Source organism: Salmo trutta, chromosome 21 (genome assembly GCF_901001165.1).
Source record: "Salmo trutta chromosome 21, fSalTru1.1, whole genome shotgun sequence".
Taxonomy (NCBI): Eukaryota; Metazoa; Chordata; class Actinopteri; order Salmoniformes; family Salmonidae; genus Salmo; species Salmo trutta.
In genome coordinates, this window is record NC_042977.1 from 223,993 (window position 1) to 243,755 (window position 19,763).

Below are 19,763 nucleotides of genomic sequence, written 5' to 3' on the forward strand. Positions count from 1 at the left end.
CTTGTGGGTAGAAGCTGTTTAGAAGACCCTACTGAGTATTTCCAACCCAACTTTTACATTGACACATAAAAATATTTCTGTCTCTTTAAGCCAACATAATTTATAGGCCTAATCCATTGGGGCATTTATTTAACTTTGGAAAATGTTTTAAAACCCACAAATAATGCAAATGTCACAAATATGAATCATTGTTAATGTTTGGACTGTTTTTTTGTTTATACACACACACATATATTATATATATATATAATAATTATATATACACATAATAATTATAAATATATACTGAATAATTACTATTGCGAGCGGAACTTTTATTTTGAAAACTTTTGAAATTCCGTGACCCGGACGTAGTTTTTTTAATGTTGTTGACGAAACGCTGGTGTAAGGAACTGCACATCAAATTGGATAATGATTTAGCTGCAATGATGCTATTTCAAATGTTAACAGTAAGTTCTACTATGCATATATTTTGTTGAAGTATTGTTGTAGTAACACTAGTCGTTAGTTTGGTTGACATTAAACTCTGGTTGATTAATATTTTGCCGTTAGAGCCGCTACAGTTAATAGTTAGCTAGCTACTATAGCTTGAAATGTTGGGATATTTGACGAATGACTACCTGTTAGGGCTAGGCGGATGCTTGCTAGTCTTGGTAACTAGCTGCTGTACTAGTTACACACTATCGTCGCCAGCAGGTAGCTAACTAGCTAGCTAAGCGAGTTTGCAGGAGATAAGTTAAAGTTAACCAACTGCCCTCGTAGAGCCAGTGGTTAAGGAACTTGTGAACGTACGTAGCTGGGTAACTAACTAGGCCTGGCTTGTTAGCAAACTAACGTTAGATAGTTTGTGTTAGCTTTCTAGTGTAAGTTAGTCGAAGTGTGTAGTCACGACCTTGTTCACTACAACGAACTAACTAGTTGGTGGTAGCTACTAATGCAGAATTTATGGTAGGTCAGTTAACGACTTACTTTGTATCCAATAAATATTGACCAATAAATAGCCTATAGCCAGCCTATCGTCACGTTCAGGATCACAGGGAGACCGATCACACCACAGCAGGACTTTTTGACCACTCAGTTGTCATGACTGTTTGAATGTACAAGACAAGTACGCATAATTGCGTTTTTTAAAATTTTGTATTATTATATATTTTTAAAACCAGGCAGGTTAGTTAAAAACAAATTCTTATTTACAATGATGGCTTGGCAAGGGGCAAGTGTATGCCTACGGAGCTGTGAGGGGAACGGCACCTCCGTACCTTCAGGCTCTGATCAGGCCCTACACCCAAACAAGGGCACTGCGTTCATCCACCTCTGGCCTGCTCGCCTCCCTACCTCTGAGGAAGCACAGTTCCCGCTCAGCCCAGTCAAAACTGTTCGCTGCTCTGGCACCCCAATGGTGGAACAAGCTCCCTCACGACGCCAGGACAGCGGAGTCAATCACCACCTTCCGGAGACACCTGAAACCCCACCTCTTTAAGGAATACCTGGGATAGGATAAAGTAATCCTTCTAACCCCCCCCCCCCCCCCCCCCCCTAAAAGATTTAGATGCACTATTGTAAAGTGGTTGTTCCACTGGATATCATAAGGTGAATGCACCAATTTGTAAGTCGCTCTGGATAAGAGCGTCTGCTAAATGACTTAAATGTTATGTTAAATGTGTATCTTTACTTTTACTTGAGTAAAATTAAAGATACCTTTTAATAGAAAATGACTTTAGTAAAAGGGAAAGTCACCCAATAAAATACTACTTGAGTAAAAGTCTAAAAGTATTTTTTTTATATACTTAAGTACTAAAAGTAATTGTAATTGCTAAAATATACGAAAGTATCAAAAGTAAATAATTTCCAATTCCTTACATAAAGCAAACCAGATGCCATTATTTTTATTTACGTATAGCCAGGGGCATGCTCCAACACTCAGACATCATTTATAAATAAGCATGTGTTTAGTGAGTCTGCCAAATCAGAGGCAGTAGGGATGACCAGGGATGTTCTCTTGATAAGTGTGTGAATTAGACAATTGTCCTGTTCTGATAAGCATTCAAAATGTACCGAGTACTTCTGGGTGTCAGGGAAAATGGAGTAAAAAGTACATTATTTTCTTTAGGAATGTAGTTTAGTCAAAAATATAAATAGTAAAGTACATATACCCCAAAAAAGACTTAAGTAGAACTTTCAAGTATTTTTACTTAAGTACTTTACACCACTGAGTAAAAATACTTTAAATTACTACTTAAGTTAGAGTTCATATGAGGAAATCAGGCAATTGAAATAAGTAAATTAGCCCCTAATCTGTGTATTTCACATGACTGGTCACAGATGTGTAAAAGAAAAGAAATGGGCCTCAGGATCTCGTAACGTTTTTTTTGTGCATTGAAATTGCCAATTGATAAAATGCAATTGTGTTCGTTGTTCCTAGCTTTTGCCGGCCATACCATAACCCCACCGCCACCATGGGGCACTCTGTTCACAACGTTGACATCAGAAAACCGCTAGCCCACACGACGCTATAAACATGGTCTGCGGTTGTTAGGCTGTTTGGATGTACTGCCAAATTCTCTTACACCGTATCCCTGGCGCCGACAGAGATGGTCGCCTCGCTTCGCGTTCTTAGGAAACTATTCAGTATATATATTTTTTTTTAATGTATTATTTGTTACACTGTTACCCCAGGAAATCTTAAGTCTTATCACATACAGCCGGGAAGTACTATTGGATATAAGAGCAACGGCAACTTACCAACATTACGAGCAGGAATACGACTTTCCCGAAGCGGATCCTCTGTTTGGACCACAGAACAATGGATTGGATCCCAGTAGGCAACCCAAAACAATAGCGCGGCAGAAGGGGCAGACGGAGCGGTTTTCTGGTCAGGCTCCATAGACGGGCACATCGCTCACCGCTCCCGAGTATACTACTCGCCAATGTCCAGTCTCTTGACAACAAGGTAGACGAATTTCGAGCAAGGGTTGCCTTCCAGAGAGACATCAGAGATTGTAACATTCTCTGTTTAACGGAAACATTGCTCTCTCGGGATACGTTATCGGTACAGCCACCTGGTTTCTTCACGCATCGCTCCAACAGAAACAAACATCTCTCTGGTAAGAAGAAGGGTGGGTGTGTATGCCTTATGATTAACGAGTCGTGGTGTGATCATAACAACATACAGGAACTCACATCCTTTTGTTCACCTGACCTAGAATCCCTTACAATCAAATGCCGACCGCATTATCTACCAAGAGAATTCTCTTCGATTATAATCACAGTCGTGTATATTAGAGGTCGACCGATTATGATTTTTCAACGCCGATACCGATTTATTGGAGGACCGAAAAAGCCGATACCGATTAATCGGCCTATATATATATATATATATAAAATATATTTTTATTTGTAATAATGACAATTACAACAATACTGAATGAACACTTATTTTAACTTAATATAATACATCAATAAAATCAATTTAGCCTCAAATAAATAATGAAACATGTTCAATTTGGTTTAAATAATGCAAAAACACAGTGTTGGAGAAGAAAGTAAAAGTGCAATATGTGCCATGTAAGAAAGCTAACGTTTTAGTTCCTTGCTCAGAACATGAGAACATATGAAAGCTGGTGGTTCCTTTTAACATGAGTCTTCAATATTCCCAGGTAAGAAGTTTTAGGTTGTAGTTATTATAGTAATTATAGGACTATTTCTCTATACGATTTGTATTTCATATACCTTTGACTATTGGATGTTCTTATAGGCACTTATTATTGCCAGTGTAACAGTATAGCTTCCGTCCCTTTCCTCGCTCCTACCTGGGCTCGAACCAGCAACACATCGACAACAGCCACCCTTGAAGCAGCGTTACCCATGCAGAGCAACTACTCCAAGTCTCAGAGTGAGTGACGTTTGAAACGTTATTAGCGCGCACCCGGCTAACTAGCTAGCCATTTCACATCGGTTACACCAGCCTAATCTTGGGAGTTGATAGGCTTGTGTAAGTCATAAACAGCGCAATGGTTGAAGCATTGCGAAGAGCTGCTGGCAAACGCAGGAAAGTGCTGTTTGAATGAATGCTTACGAGCCTGCTGGTGCCTACAACCACTGTCAGACTGCTCTATCAAATCATAGACTTAATTATAATATAATAAACACACAGAAATACGAGCCTTAGGTCATTAATATGGTCCAATCCGGAAACTATCATCTCGAAAACAAAACGTTTTTTTCTTTCAGTGAAATACGGAACCGTTCCGTATTTTATCTAATGGGTGGCATCCCTAAGTCTAAATATTCCTGTTACATTGCACAACCTTCAATGTTATGTCATAATTATGTAAAATTCTGGCAAATTAGTTTGCAACGAGCCAGGCGGCCCAAACTGTTGCATATACCCTGACTGCGTGCAATGAACGCAAGAGAAGTGACACAATTTCAGCTGGTTAATATTGCCTGCTAACCTGGATTTCTTTTAACTAAATATGCAGGTTTAAAAATATATACTTGTATATTGATTTTAAGAAAGACATTGATGTTTATGTTTAGGTACACGTTGGAGCAATGACAGTCCTTTTTCGCGAATGCGCACCGCATCGATTATATGCAACGCAGGACAGGCTAGATAAACTAGTAATATCATCAACCATGTGTAGTTAACTAGTGATTATGATTGATTGATTGATTGTTTTTTATAAGATAAGTTTAATGCTAGCTAGCAACTTACCTTGGCTTCTTACTGCATTCACGTAACAGGCAGGCTCCTCGTGGAGTGCAATGTAAAGCAGGTGGTTAGAGCGTTGGACTAGTTATCCGTAAGGTTGCAAGATTGAATCCCCAAGCTGACAAGGTAAAAATCTGTCGTTCTGCCCCTGAACAAGGCAGTTAACCCACCGTTTCTAGGCCGTCATTGAAAATAAGAATCTGTTCTTAACTGACTTGCCTAGTTAAATAAAGGTGTAATTTTTTTTAAATCGGCAAATCGGTGTCCAAAAATACCGATCATCGATTGTTTGAAAACTTGAAATCGGCCCCAATTAATCGGCCATTCCGATTTAATCAGTCGACCTCTAGTGTATATCCCCTCAAGCAGACACCTCGATGGCCCTGAAAGAACTTCAGTGGACTCTGTAAACTGGAAACCACATATCCTGAGGCTGCATTTATTGTAGCTGGGGATTTTAACAAGGCTAATCTGAAAACAAGGCTCCCTAAATTGTATTAGCATATCGAATGCGCGACCCGGGCTGGCAAAATTCTGGATCATTGTTACTCTAACTTCTGCGACGCATACAAAACAGGAAACGCCCGTGCTCAGGTCTGTTCAATGCTGGTCTGACCAATCAGATTCCACGCTTCAAGATTGCTTCGATGACGTGGACTGGGATATGTTACGGATTGCCTCAGACAACATTGATGTGTACGCTGATTCGGTGAGCGAGTTTATTAGCAAGTGCATCGGTGATGCTGTACCTACGGTGACTATTAAAACCTTCCCCAACCAGAAACCGTAGATTGATGGCAGCATTCGCGCAAAACTGAAAGCGCGAACCACTGCTTTTAACAGTGGCAAGGTGACCGGAAACATGACCGAATACAAACAGTGTAGCTATTCCCTCCGCAAGGCAATCAAACAAGCTAAGCGTCAGTATAGAGACAAAGTAGAGTTGCAATTCAATGGCTCAGACAAGAGAGGTATGTGGCAGGGTCTACAGTAAATCATGGATTACAAAAAGAGAACCAGCCCTGTCGCGGACCACGATGTCTTGCTCCCAGACAAACTAAACACCTTCTTTGCTCGCTTTGAGGACAATACGGTGCCACTGACATGGCCCGCAACCAAAATCTGCGGCACAGACAGCATCCCAAGCCGCGTCCTCAGAGCATGTGCAGACCAGCTGGCTGGTGTGTTAACGGACATATTCAATCAATCCCTATCCCAGTCTGCTGTTCCCACATGCTTCAAGAGGGCCACCATTGTTCCTGTTCCCAAGAAAGCGAAGGTAACTGAGCTAAACAACTATCGCACCGTAGCACTCACTTCCGTCATCATGAAGTGCTTTGAGAGACTAGTCAAGGAACATATCACCTCCACCCTACCTGACACCCTAGACCCACTCCAATTTGCTTACCACCCCAATAGGTCCACAGACGACGCAATCACAATCACACTGCCCTAACCCATCTGGACAAGAGGAATACCTACAGTTGAAGTCAGAAGTTTACATACACTTAGGTTGGAGTCATTAAAACTCGTTTTTCAACCACTCCACAAATTTCTTGTTAACAAACTATAGTTTTAGCAAGTCGGTTAGGACATCTACTTTGTGCAGGACACAAGTAATTTTTCCAACAATTGTTTACAGATGGATTATTTCACTTATAATTCACTACCACAATTCCAGTTTACATAAACTAAGTTGACTGTGCCTTTAAACAGCTTGGAATTCCAGAAAAGGATGTCATGGCTTTAGAAGCTTCTGATAGGCTAATTGACATAATTTGAGTCAATTGGAGGTGTACCTGTGGATGTATTTCAAGGCCAACCTTCAAACTCAGTGCCTCTTTGCTTGACATCGTGGGAAAATCAAAAGAAATCAGCCAAGACCTCAGAAAATAAATTGTAGACCAAGTCTGGTTCATCCTTGGGAGCAATTTCCAAAAGCCTGAAGGTACCACGTTCATCTGTACAAACAATAGTACGCCAGTATAAACACCATGGGACCACGCAGCTGTCATACCTCTCAGGAAGGAGGCGCATTCTGTCTCCTAGAGATTAACGTACTTTGGTGCAAAAAGTGCAAATCAATCCCAGAACAACAGCAAAGGACCTTGTACAAAAGTATCTATATCCACAGTAAAACGAGTCCTATATCGACATAACCTGAAAGGCTGCTCCGCAAGGAAGAAGGCACTGCTCCAAAACCGCCATAAAAAGCCAGACTACGGTTTGCAACTGCACATGGGGACAAAGATCATACTTTTTGGAGAAATGTCCTCTAGTTTAATGAATAGAACTGTTTGGCCATAAAGACCATCATTCTTTTTGGAGGAAAAAAGGGGGATGCTTGCAAGCCGAAGAACACCATCCCAACCGTGAAGCACGGGGGTGGCAGCATCATGTTGTGGGGGTGCTTTGCTGCAGGAGGGACTGGTGCACTTCACAAAATAGATGGCATCATGAGGCAGGACAATTATGTGGATATATTGAAGCAACATCTCAAGACATCAGTCAGGAAGTTAAAGCTTGGTCGCAAATGGGTCTTCCAAATGGACAATGACCCCAAGCATACTTCCAAAGTTGTGGCAAAATGGCTTAAGGACAACAAAGTCAAGGTATTGCAGTGGCCATCACAAAGCTCTGACCTCAATCCTATAGACAATTTGTGGGCAGTTCTGAAAAAGCGTGTGCGAGCAAGGAGGCCTACAAACCTGACTCAGTTACACCAGCTCTGTCAGGAGGAATGGGCCAAAATTCACCCAAATTATTGTGGGATGCTTATGGAAGGCTACCCAAATTGTTTAACTTGGGTCAAACGTTTTAAAGGCAATGCTACCAAATACTAATTGAGTGTATGTAAACTTCTGACACACTGGGAATGTGATGAAAGAAATAAAAGCTGAAATAAATCATTCTCTCTCTTTTTCTGACATTTCACATTCTTAAAATAAAGTGGTGATCCTAACTGCCCTAAGCCTCAAATTTTTTGAAAAATTGGGGAGAATCTAAAATTCATAATGTCGTGGCATGTGGCCACACTTTTGTTAAAATGTTTGAGTCGCTCAGCATAAGAACACGGGATAAGCCATGTCACAATGAAAAAGAATTGCAAGACATTAGCTTCAAAGCTGAAATGTTTTATCTCAGCCCCAAGACAAAAAGTGTATCATTGCTTTAAAAAGCAAAATATTGTCTCTGTGGCCAAGAGGGCCTTTAAAAATGTTGGCCACTACCATGCCCCCCACAATCATTGCAGCTCAAGAACTCAATTCAACTTCCTCTTGCAAGTAACGCCCATGAGCAGTATGCAGTCAGACCAATCTATCTTAGATGCTCCTATTTTTAGGATGTCATGGAGAAATGTGCTGAGTAGTGCAATTTCTGTTTTGAAACATGGTTTTTATTTATGATTTTAACAATCCATAATTGAGTAGACTTTGTGCTGTAAGAACTGAACACTTGAATGTTGCCTACATGAATGTCATATTTGACCAAGCTCTGGCTAGGCAAACCATTATAGTATGTGTTAGACTGAGCCCCAACTAAATCCTTTTCCTCCCTCCCCCTTTGTTCCAGGTGCCTAGTCAAACCTTGCCTTAGTGTGGGACCCCCGGCCCGGGTATGGCTCTAATCGAGGGGGTGGGGGACGAGGTCACCCTGCTCTTTGGGGCGGTCCTCCTGCTGCTGGTACTGGTGATTGCCTGGGCCTCCACGCACACGGCCGAGCCCCCCGAAAACCTCTTCACTACACCCCCTACCTCCGCCTCCTCTTCAGTCTCTGCCTCCCTCCCGCTCCGGACCGCCACCTCTGATCAGCACCCGGCTCCCAATAACATCACCACCAATGACAGCGACAGTTCGGAGTTGCCACCTACCACAACCACTCTGGTCAGCCTGACCCCACCTTTGGGGGAGGAAGGTAAGGCAGAGGCAGGAGGACAGATTCCTGAGGGGGGTGGAGAAAGGGGAGTGGAGGGGGCAGGTGGAGAGAGCAGCCTTCTGGAAGAAGAGGGGTCGGGCTTCAGGAGGGATGGTGTGAGACACCGAGAGGGCGTCGGAGGTGGCCAGGCTAGAGCCAGCCCCTCTCCTTTCCCTTCTTTCCCCACCCCGAGTCCACTAGACAGTGCCTCAAGTGACAGCCACTTCCCTGATGTGGATACTGCTGCCGCTGCCGAGAGGAACATGGTCTTGCGTCTTAAGTTCCTCAACGACACAGAGAGGATGGCCCAGGTCAAGCCTGAGGACACCATTGGTTACATCAAAAGGTACCTATTCTTTTGAGGTTTGTATCTATCTATTGCATTTGGCCTATTTATTCATATGAACACTGAGACATGCATTCAATTTGGTTGGCCTCCTAGTTAAGAGGGCGGCTTACCCACCATACAAGTAGACCTACACTTCCTCCTATTTTTTCAGGGACTATCTACAAGTTTAAACATGTATTTTTTTAAATGTAATTGAACCTTTATGCAGAGACTTGCAGGGATTAACCAAGTGCAAGGCTAACTCATTCTCAACAGAGCCTTCTCACAACATTCTCTCTCCTTATAGACCTTGGGGATGGTGACACACATGGCAAGGTGTTTCAGGATGCTTTTTAGGCTGACTAATAGCATCAAGGGAATCGACTTAATAGTCTTCCAAATACTTAGGCAGAAAGTAGGGATTTGTGGGTTCTAGTAAGATTGTTTGAATATAATCCCTATGGTTAAGATTTGGGTAGTGTGTTTACATAGATTCAAACTGGTGCCGACCACTATTGAGGCTGGCAGAGGTGAAGGGGTGGGTGTGTATCAATCAGACCTGCGTTCATAGAAATATATTTCAATTACTTTCAAATACATTTGACAAAAAGCATTTAGATGAGGTTATTTGAAAATACACCTATGTTTAATTGAGTATTGAAATGCATTTACAACTACGTCTATTTGTAGAAGACTAGTTGTTTTGGGTTGTGTATTTGAAAATTCCTAAAACACGAAAGTATATTTCCAAATAGAAATACTGCTGCTTGTGGCAACATACTGCTGAGTCTCATTTGAAGATAGTTAAGGGCACCACATTATAAATTGTACACTATGTAGCTTATTTCAAAGTGGGAAACCATTGTTTATGTTTTAGGATTAAGATTTACTAAGGGACGTTCTATATGAATTCAATCACTCTTTTACCTCAACCCCTTTGATTTGAACAAAACCTTCCATACATGTTTGCCCATGGTAGAAGTGGTCAGAAAGTCTCAAAGTTTACCCATCTGCAAATGTAATGACCCCCCCCCCCCCCCCCCCCCAAAATGACATTTACATAAGTATTCAGACCCTTTGCTATGAGAATCAGAATTGAGCTCAGGTGCATCCTGTTTCCATTGATCATCCTTGAGATGTTTCTACAACTTGATTGGAGTGCACCTGTGGTAAATTCAATTGATTGGACATGATTTGGAAAGGCACACACCTGTTTGGAACCACCAAGACTCATCCTAGAGCTGGCCGCCCGGCCAAACTGCGCATCGGGGGAGAAGGACCTTGGTTAGGGAGGTGACCAAGACACAATGGTCACTGACAGAGGTCCAGAGTTCTTCTGTGGAGATGGGAGAACCTTCCAGAAGGACAACCATCTCTACAGCACTCCACCAATCAGGCCTTTATGATAGAGTGGGAGACGAAAGTCACTCCTCAGTAAAATGCACGACAGACCGCTTGGAGTTTGCCAAAAGGCACCTAAAGGACTCTCAGACCATGAGAAACCAGATTCTCTGTTCTGATGAAACCAAGATTGAACTTTTTGGCCTGAATGCCAAGCATCATGTCTGGAGGAACCCTGGCACCATCCCGACTGTGAAGCGTGGTGGTAGCATCATGGTGTGGGGATGTTTTTCAGTGGCAGGGACTGGGAGACTAGTCAGGATTGAGGGTAAGATGAATAGAGCAAAGTACAGAGAGATCCTTGATGAAAACCTGCTCCAGAGCCCTTTAAGACCTCAGACTGGGGCGAAAGTTCACCTTCCAACAGGACAACCACCCTAAGCACACAGCCAAGACAACGCAGGAGTGGCTTCGGGACAAGTCTCTGAATGTCCTTGAGTGGCCTAGCCAGTGTCCGGACTTGAACCCGATCGAACATCTCTGGAGAGACCTGAAAATAGCTGTGCTGCGACGCTCCCCATCCAACCTGACAGAACTTGAGTGGATTTGCAGAGAAGAATGGGACAAACCCCCCAAATACAGGTGTGTCAAGCTTGTAGCATCATCCCCAAGAAGACTCAATGCTGTAATCGCTGCCAAATGTGCTTCAATAAAGTACTGAGTAAAGGGTCTGAATACTTATGTAAATGTATTATTTCAGTTTTTGTTTTAAATACATTTGCAAAAATATCTAAAAAACAGTTTTTGCTTTGTTATGGGATATTGTGTGTCGATTGGGGGGGACTATTTAATCCATTTTAGAATAAGTCTGTAACGTAACAAAATGTGCAACAGGCCAAGGGGTCTGAATACTTTCCGAATGCGTTGTAAATTATCCAAAAACTGTCATAGCTCAGAGCCTATTTTACTATAGAAAGTTACTGAGGAATAATTATCCCATGAAAAATTTTTGGGGGGGCATGATCTTTGCATCTGCAACTGTGTGTCTGAGTTTCATTATTCTAAACGATTCATTCATGATCATCCATAATTATGGTAGCATCCACATTAATCTAGAAGTGCTCAAACATATTCTATTCTTATTTACAATAAAAGTAACTCCAAAATGACACTAGATTACTTAACAATTCATTTCTATTGGGCACAACATAATTCCAAACACGACCAAAACAAACTGCAAATGCATCCGACAAGTTTGTAGTCACAAGCTTGATGTAGTCATTGCGTGCTAGGAATATGGAATCAAATAAACTTTTGACAAAATTGAATACACTAAGTGAATTTGTCCAAACACTTATATCCCCTTCAAATGTGGGGACTAGATACATAAAGTGATTTAATTTCTAAACAGTAAATCAGATAGGTATGAAAATACCCTGAAATAAAAGGTGACATGTACTGTCACGTCATATAAAACATTGTATATCAAATAGAAAATGCTGGAGTATAGAGCCAAATTTAAAGTTTTAGCTTCACTGTCCAAATAAGTAGGGGAGGTTAGCCATTGGTTCTTCAGGAATATAACTTATGTCTCATGAACTTATACTGAACAATTATATAAACGCAACATGTAAAGTATTCATGAGCTGAAATAAAAGATCCCAGAAGTTTTCCATGCACACAAAGTTAAAACTGTTTATGTCCATTACTGAGCATTTCTCCTTTGCCAAGATAATCCATCCACCTGACAGGTGTGGCATATCAAGAAGCTTGTGCTGGAGACAATAAAAGGCCACTTTTAATGATGTTTTCTCACACAATGCCAAGTTGTGAGGAGTGTGTAATTGGCATGCTGACTGCATGAATGCCAACCAGAGCTGTTGCCAGAGTACCAGGCAGATTGCAGACAGCATGTGTGGTATGGTGTGGGCAAGCGGTGGGTTTATGGTATGGGCAGGCATAAGCTACGGTCAACGAACACAATTGCATTTTATCGATTGAAATTTGAATGCGCAGAGATACCGTGATGAGATGCTGAGGCCCATTGTCGTGCCATTCTTCCATCACCTCATGTTTCAGCATGATAATGCACGGCCCCATGTTGCAAGGATCTGTACACAATTCCTGGAAGCTGAAAATGTCCCAGTTCTTCCATTGCCTGCATACTCACCAGATATGTCACCCATTGAGCATGTTTGGGATGCTCTGGATTGACGTGTACGACAGTGTGTCCAGTTACTGCCAATATCCAGCAACTTCGCACAGCCATTGAAGAGGAGTGGGACATCAAGCCACAATCATCAGCTTGATCAACTCTATGCGAAGGAGATGTTGTGCTGCGTGAGGCAAATGGTCACACCAGATACTGACTGGTTTTCTGATCCACGCCCCTTCTTTTTTTTATTTAAAGGTATCTGACCAACAGATGCATATCTATACTCCCAATCATGTGAAATCCATAGATTTGGGCCAAATGAACTATCCTACCCCAGCAGAACCTAAAATACAAGGGCAATTCTAGCATTATGGATGTGACACCCCTACGCAATATCACAACTTTAATGTCTTAGAGAATGGACAAACAGAACATACATTAAACGTTTGGTGTGTGTTTCTATGTCCCCCTTGGTGAGGGAGTATACCCCAAAAAGCAGACGTTATGGATGTGAATGGCCAAGCTTTTTGGGGAGATTGAACATATTAGCAAAAGTCTGAGTTCGTAAGGCTTGGGTAAAAACATGGATAACCATTTCGAAGGAAAGCTCTGCTGAACACAAAAATCATACATTTGAAAATATTGTTATTTCCAATATTACCTTTGAGAGAAGAAACAACCGTTATGGAAGTTACACTCTTTCTTATGGATGGGACTGAGTCTGAAATAGACATTTGTTGTCGCCTGGAACATTTTTATAATATTATTATTATAATTTCAGCAGAAGGTAAAGTACTTTAGGGTAGTCTGAATAATACACTGCATAGGCTAAGGCCAGGCACCACACCCTAATAGGGTAATTTGTACTCTTTACATACACTGAGTGTACAAAACATTAAGAACACCTTCCTAATATTGACTTGCACCCCATTTTCCCCCCTCAAAACAGCCTTAATTCATTGGGGCATGGACTCTACAAGGTGCTGAAAGCATTCCACAGGGATGTTGGTCCGTGTTGTGTCCAATGCTTCCCACATTTGTGTCAAGTTGGCTGGATGTCCTTTGGGTGGTGGACCATTCTCAAAATGTTGAGCGCAAACCCAGCAGTGTTGCAGTTCTTGACACAAACTGGTGCGCCTGGCACCTACTACTATACCCTGTTCAAAGGCACTTAAATCTTGTCTTGACCATTCGCCCTCTGAATGGCACACATACACAATCCATGTCTCAATTATTGTCTCAATTATTGTCTCAAGGCTTAAAAATCCTTCTACACGGATTGAAGTGGATTTAACAAGCGCCATCAATAAGGGATCATAGCTTTCACCTGGTCAGTCTTTCATGGAAAGAGCAGGTCTTCGTAATGTTTTGTACAGTCAGTGTATATCACAATTAACCTTAACCAGTTGAATGTAGACACAAATTTGAGATTTGTAATAAAATATACATGTGCCTATACCACCAATTCAATTGGAGACCAAATAAAACCTTGATGGAAGTTAGCTTTACAGAGTTTCAAGATGATCTGATGTAAGGTGCATGTTTTACAAAAACATGGATGATGTTACATTGCAGTTGCAATTGTCCCTCTATCTTGTTACATGACTTTAGAACTCACAAATAAATCCCAGGACACTTCAGTGTGGTCTGTATTACTTAACTGAGATGTTAACTTCATAACATACACTGGGGACAGCTGTGAGTACCAACATAATAGCCAACATTCATGCAATTTCTTACTTAAACTCTTAATATAAAGCACACATTCCAACATGTAGTTCATGACATCTGCTAGATCATCTGGTCTGAGACCGCTCTTGGCAGATGTTGTCCACATGTTGCATGTGGTCTTCCCGGAGGTTAACCACAATATGAGAGTGATGGCGTCCAGCAGAAAACTACCTAACTCTGATGTAACCCTTGTCCTTTCTCCCCAACCCCACTTCAGGACCTACTTCGCTGGTCAAGAGCACCAGGTGCGCCTCATCTACCAGGGCCAGCTGCTGCAGGACGATGGCCAGACCCTGGCCTCGCTAAACCTGGCTGACAACTGCGTCTTGCACTGCCACATCTCCCAGCATGCCACCAGGGCAGCACCAGCAGGGGCCCGGGCTGCCGACCAGGTCCACGTGGCCCTCAACGTGGGCAGCCTCATGGTGCCCCTGTTCGTGCTCATGCTGTCTGTGCTCTGGTACTTCCAGATCCAGTACCGTCAATTCTTCACCGCGCCCGCCACCGCGTCACTGGTGGGCATCACCATTTTCTTTAGCTTTGTGGCGTTTGCGGTCTATCGCCGCTGAGGTGAGTTTCCCTTTGGTACGAGCCACATCCCGGATGTTCTTAATGAGCTTTAGTTAATTTGCAGTAGTAAAAGTGGCTCCGGATTGTCTCGTTCTATTTATCTGCGCTGGTGTGGAACAGCAAGACCGACAGCTAATTGCCTCAGTAGGTGTCCTCTAGTCTACCATATTGTGTTTTCACATGAGTGCAGATGGGGAGGCCATTTTAGACTATCGAGATGTACCCTTACTTAGCGCCCCTCCCTTCGTGGCCACAATTCTCTGTGAAACAAGCTTTCTTTCACACTTTCCTTCCCCAAATGCTCCATTCAAGTAAAGAAAAATGTCACCAGATGGATGTGCTATGATGATTTACTTTCCCTGTGTTTTTTCTGTATAGCGATTCTCATTGTGCCTATCCTAATATTACAGTTTTTTTCTGATGTATTCTGGTATGCTACCGCCTCCAGTTTAGTTGGTGCTTGCCTATAGATGAGTCTATTTTTGGGGCTTACCCCATTTTGACTCGAGGCAAGACTTGGACTAGGCCAGAGGACAATTTGTCTGTTTGGCTGTCTGCAGTCTTTCTCACTGCAGTGATGGAGGTTCAACTGCTGTTGTGCTGTATGTATGTATGTATGTATGTTGGGACTTAAAGCCTAATTTTTGTTTAAAATATGGCTTTTGAAAGGAAAAGATTAAAATTCTATTAAATCATTCTTTTATTTACTCCTGGCTTTTTTGTGTGCATCTTTTGAAGAGGTTTTCAATATTTCAACATCGGGTTTGCATCAGTCATTGTTTTTGGGCTTGAAGCTCTATAATTCATTTTCAATATTAACTATTAAATTATTAAAGCTACAGACTGGGATTTGGGAAGTTGTTCGAAGGTCATTTTAATTTGTGATATTTACCCATCGATTTTTGAATAATGCATTATCTGCACCCCAATAAATCAATGGATTTGATTAATTAGATTCAATGCAATTTCATCTTTGTGGACTGCGCAGATGCCGAAGCTTCTGCGCATGTACGGGATACTCTGCTCTACTCATTCGGCTTCCCAGAGAACAAGCTACTCTGGTGAATTTCAGTGATGAATGGCGCTCGTTTAATGAAGTTAGATCAAAGCTGAATCAATGTCTGCAAGATCACATAATGATAGTATTCTACATAATAGAACCAAATATAATAACACAGTATAACATTATTTTAAGACAAAAAATGCCACCTTATGATTGGTTGCATTTTTCTCTCGTAGCCAAAACTCAATGTGCGCCACGGCAAAATATTGGTGGAGTGCTGCAGAGATGGTTGTCCTTCTGGAAGGTTCTCACATCTCCACAGAGGATCTCTGGAGCTCTGTCAGAGTGACCATCGGCTTCTTGGTCACCTCCCTGACCAGGGCCCTTCTCCTCCAATTGCTCAGTTTGGCCAGGCGGCAAGCTCTAGGAAGAGTCTTGGTAGTTCCAAACTTCTTCCATTTAAGAATTATGGAGGCCACTGTGTTCTTGGGGACCTTCAATGCTGCAGAAATGTTTTGGTACTGTTCCCCAGATCTGTGCCTCGACACAATCCTGTCTCGGAGCTCCTTTGACCTCATGGTTTGGTTTTTGCTCTGACATGCACTGTCAACTGTGGGACCTAGTATAGACAGGTGTGCATGCCTTTCCAAAACATGTCCAATCAGTTGAATTTACCACAGGTGGACTCCAATGAAGCTGTAGAAACATCTCAAGGATGGTCAATGGAAGCAGGATGCACCGGAGCTCAATTTTGAGTCTCATAGCAAAAGGTCCGAAAGGTATCGGTTTTGACATTGTCATTATGGTGTATTGTGTGTAGATTTTCCTCAATGTTTATTTAATACATTTTAGAATAAGGCTGTAATGTAACAAATTGTGGAACAAGTCAAGGAGTCTGAATACTTTCCCGAAGACCCTGTATATGCTTCATGATCAACACCTATTTCTTCATGCAACAAACCTGGATAGTTAGTGTCTTAAAATTAACCTCAAAGTAAAGCAATCTAACAGCTTACAGATGGTAGGCAATTAAGGTCACAGTTATGAAAACTTAGGACACTAAAGAGGCCTTTCTACTGACTCGAAAAACACCAAAAGAAAGATGCCCAGGGTCCCTGCTCATCTGCGTGAACGTGCCTTAGTCATGCTGCAAAGAGGCATAAGGACTGCAGATGTGGCCAGGGCAATAAATTGCAATGTCCGTACTGTGAGATGCCTAAGACAGCGCTTTAGGGAGACAGGACGGACAGCTGATCGTCCTCGCAGTGGCAGACCACGTGTAACAACACCTGCACAGGATCGGTACATCCAAACATCACACCTGTGGGACAGGTACAGGATGGCAACAACAACTGCACGAGTTACACCAGGAAAGCACAATCCCTCCATCAGTGCTCAGACTGTCCGCAATAGGCTGAGAGAGGCTGGACTGAGGGCTTGTAGGCCTGTTGTAAGGCAGGTCCTCACCAGACATCACCGGCAACAACGTCGCCTATGGGCACAAACCCACTGTCACTGGACCAGACTGGACTGGCAAAAAGTGCTCTTCACTGATGAGTCGCGGTTTTGTCTTACCAGGGGTGATGGCCGGATTCGCGTTTATCGTCGAAGGAATGAGCGTTACACCGAGGCTTGTACTCTGGAGCGGGATATATTTGGAGGTGGAAGGTCCGTCATGGTCTGGGGCGGTGTGTCACAGCATCATTGGACTGAGCAAGTTGTTACTGCAGGCAATCTCTACGCTGTGTGTAACAGGGAAGACATCCTCCTCCCTCATGTGGTACCCTTCCTGCAGGCTCATCCTGGCATGACCCTCCAGCATGACAATGCCACCAGCCATACTGCTCGTTCTGTGCGTGATTTCCTGCAAGACAGGAATGTCAGTGTTCTGCCATGGCGAGCCCGGATCCCCACAGAAATGTCCGGGAACTTGCAGGTGCCTTGGTGGAAGAGTGGGGTAACATCTCACAGCAAGAACTGGCAAATCTGGTACAGTCCATGAGGAGGAGATGCACTGCAGTACTTAATGCAGCTGGTGGCCACACCACATGCTGACTGTTACTTTTGATTATGACCCCCCTTTGTTCAGGGACACATTATTCCATTTCTGTTAGTCAAATGTCTGTGGAACTTGTTCAGTTTATGTCTGTTGAATCTTATGTTCATAAAAATATTTACACATGTTAAGTTTGCTGAAAATAAACGCAGTTGACAGTGAGAGGACGTTTCTTTTTTTATGAGTTTTTGGTCCTGGGAAATGTTTTTGTTACTTACAACCTCATGCTAATCACATTAGCCTACGTTAGCTCAACTATCCCGCGGATGGGACACCGATCCCGTACAGGTTATTAACGACCATTCCACAGGTGCATGTTCATGGTTCATTGAACAAGCATAGGAAACAGTGTTTAAACCCTTTACAATTAAGATCTGTTAAGTTATTTGGATTTTTATGAATTATCTTTGAAAGACAGGGTCCTGAAAAAGGGATTTTTTTTTTTGCTGAGTTTACATATATTGGCAGAAAGTTTAAATTCTTGTTAATCTAACTGCACTGTCCAACTTACAGTAGCTATTACAGTGAAAGGATATCATGCTATTGTTTGAGGGGAGTGCACAATTGTTAACTTAAATGTATTAATAAACCAATTTGGCACATTTTGGCAGTCTTGATACATTTTGAACAGATATGCAATGGTTCATTCTAAAACGTTGCACGTACACTGCTGCCATCTAGTGGCCAAAATCTAAACTGCGCCTGGGCTGAAAAAATACATTATGGCCTTTCTCTTGCATTTAAAAAATGTGACAAAAAAAAAGATCTGTGTTATATTCCCCTACATTCATTTCAAATTTCCACAAACTTCAAAGTTTCCTTTCGAATGGTAGCAATAATATGCATATCCTTGCTTCATGTCCTGAGCTACAGGCAGTTAGATTTGGGTATGTCATTTTAGGTGACAATTGAAAAAAGGGGTCGGATCCTTGAGGTTTTTAATGAAAGGAATGGCATACAACAAACCTATCCACCGCAATTAGAATAAAATGTACACAAAATAGAAAAATATATACAGCAATGATATACTGCATGACCAAAAGTATGTGGACATCTCATTCCAAAATCATGATCATTAATATGGAGTTGGTCCCCCCTTTCCTGCTATAACAGCCTCCACTCTTCTGGGAAGGCTTTCCGCTAGATGTTGGATCATTGCTGCGGGAACTTGCTTCCGTTCAGCCACGAGTATTAGTGAGGTCAGTCACTGGTGGCGTGTGATTAGGCCTGGCTCGCAGTTGGCGGTCCAATTCATCCCAAAGGTGTTTGATGGGGTTGAAGTCAGGGCTCTGTGCAGCCCAGTCAAGTTCTTCCACACCGATCTAGACAAACCATTTCTGTATGGACTTCGCTTTGTGTGTATATCATATCAGATTCATCCAATAATATCAGCTGTGAGCAGTCAGCCGCATCCCCTAACCAGCCATTAGCCCACTCAGCTGCTTCTCTCCAGAACCAGTGCCAGGTTTAAGTGTCTAAGGGGGCAGTATAAATTGGTGAGCGGGCAATATTTTGGGGGTTCTTGCATTGGAATTATATTGAATTCTGCTTATGTCACGCTAAACCACAATAAACAATGTTCAAATGTCGAGACTCCGAGACCACTGATTGAGTGCTTTTGAAGTGATAGGCTACAGATTTCGCGCCAACCTGTCTCCAATGCGCTTTATCAGCAGAATGGACAGTGCCCCCTATACCGGGTGCTGTCCATTCCAGATCGATTACCAGGACGTGTACTCAGAGCATGCGCGGACCAACTGGCAAGTGTCTTAACTGATTTTCAACCTCTCCCTGACCGAGTCTGTAATACCTACATGTTTCAAGTAGACCACCATAGTCCCTGTGCCCAAGAAAGCGAAGGTAACCTCCATAAATGACTACTGCCCCGTAGCACTCACGTCTGTAGCCATGAAGTGCTTTGAAAGGCTGGTCATGGTTCACAACAGCAT

At 42.5% G+C, this 19,763-nt stretch overlaps 1 protein-coding gene across 1 annotated transcript; it reads left to right on the top strand.

Annotated features, from left to right (window-relative positions):
- The first annotated feature begins 344 nt into the window (after positions 1-344).
- tmub1 (transmembrane and ubiquitin-like domain containing 1) lies at positions 345-15,462 on the top strand. Its single transcript, XM_029703919.1, has 3 exons — positions 345-449; positions 8,288-8,976; positions 14,403-15,462. The coding sequence occupies exons 2-3, from the start codon at positions 8,333-8,335 to the stop codon at positions 14,752-14,754; spliced, it is 996 nt and encodes a 331-aa protein (XP_029559779.1). The 5' UTR covers positions 345-449; positions 8,288-8,332; the 3' UTR covers positions 14,755-15,462.
- Positions 15,463-19,763: the final 4,301 nt, after the last annotated feature.

Excerpts from the sequence above, each read along its gene's own strand:
- tmub1 (XM_029703919.1), top strand. The coding sequence starts at position 8,333 with ATGGCTCTAATCGAGGGGGTGGGGGACGAGGTCACCCTGCTCTTTGGG. Across the intron at positions 8,977-14,402 it reads ACCATTGGTTACATCAAAAG|GACCTACTTCGCTGGTCAAG; the intron begins GTACCTATTCTT and ends ACCCCACTTCAG.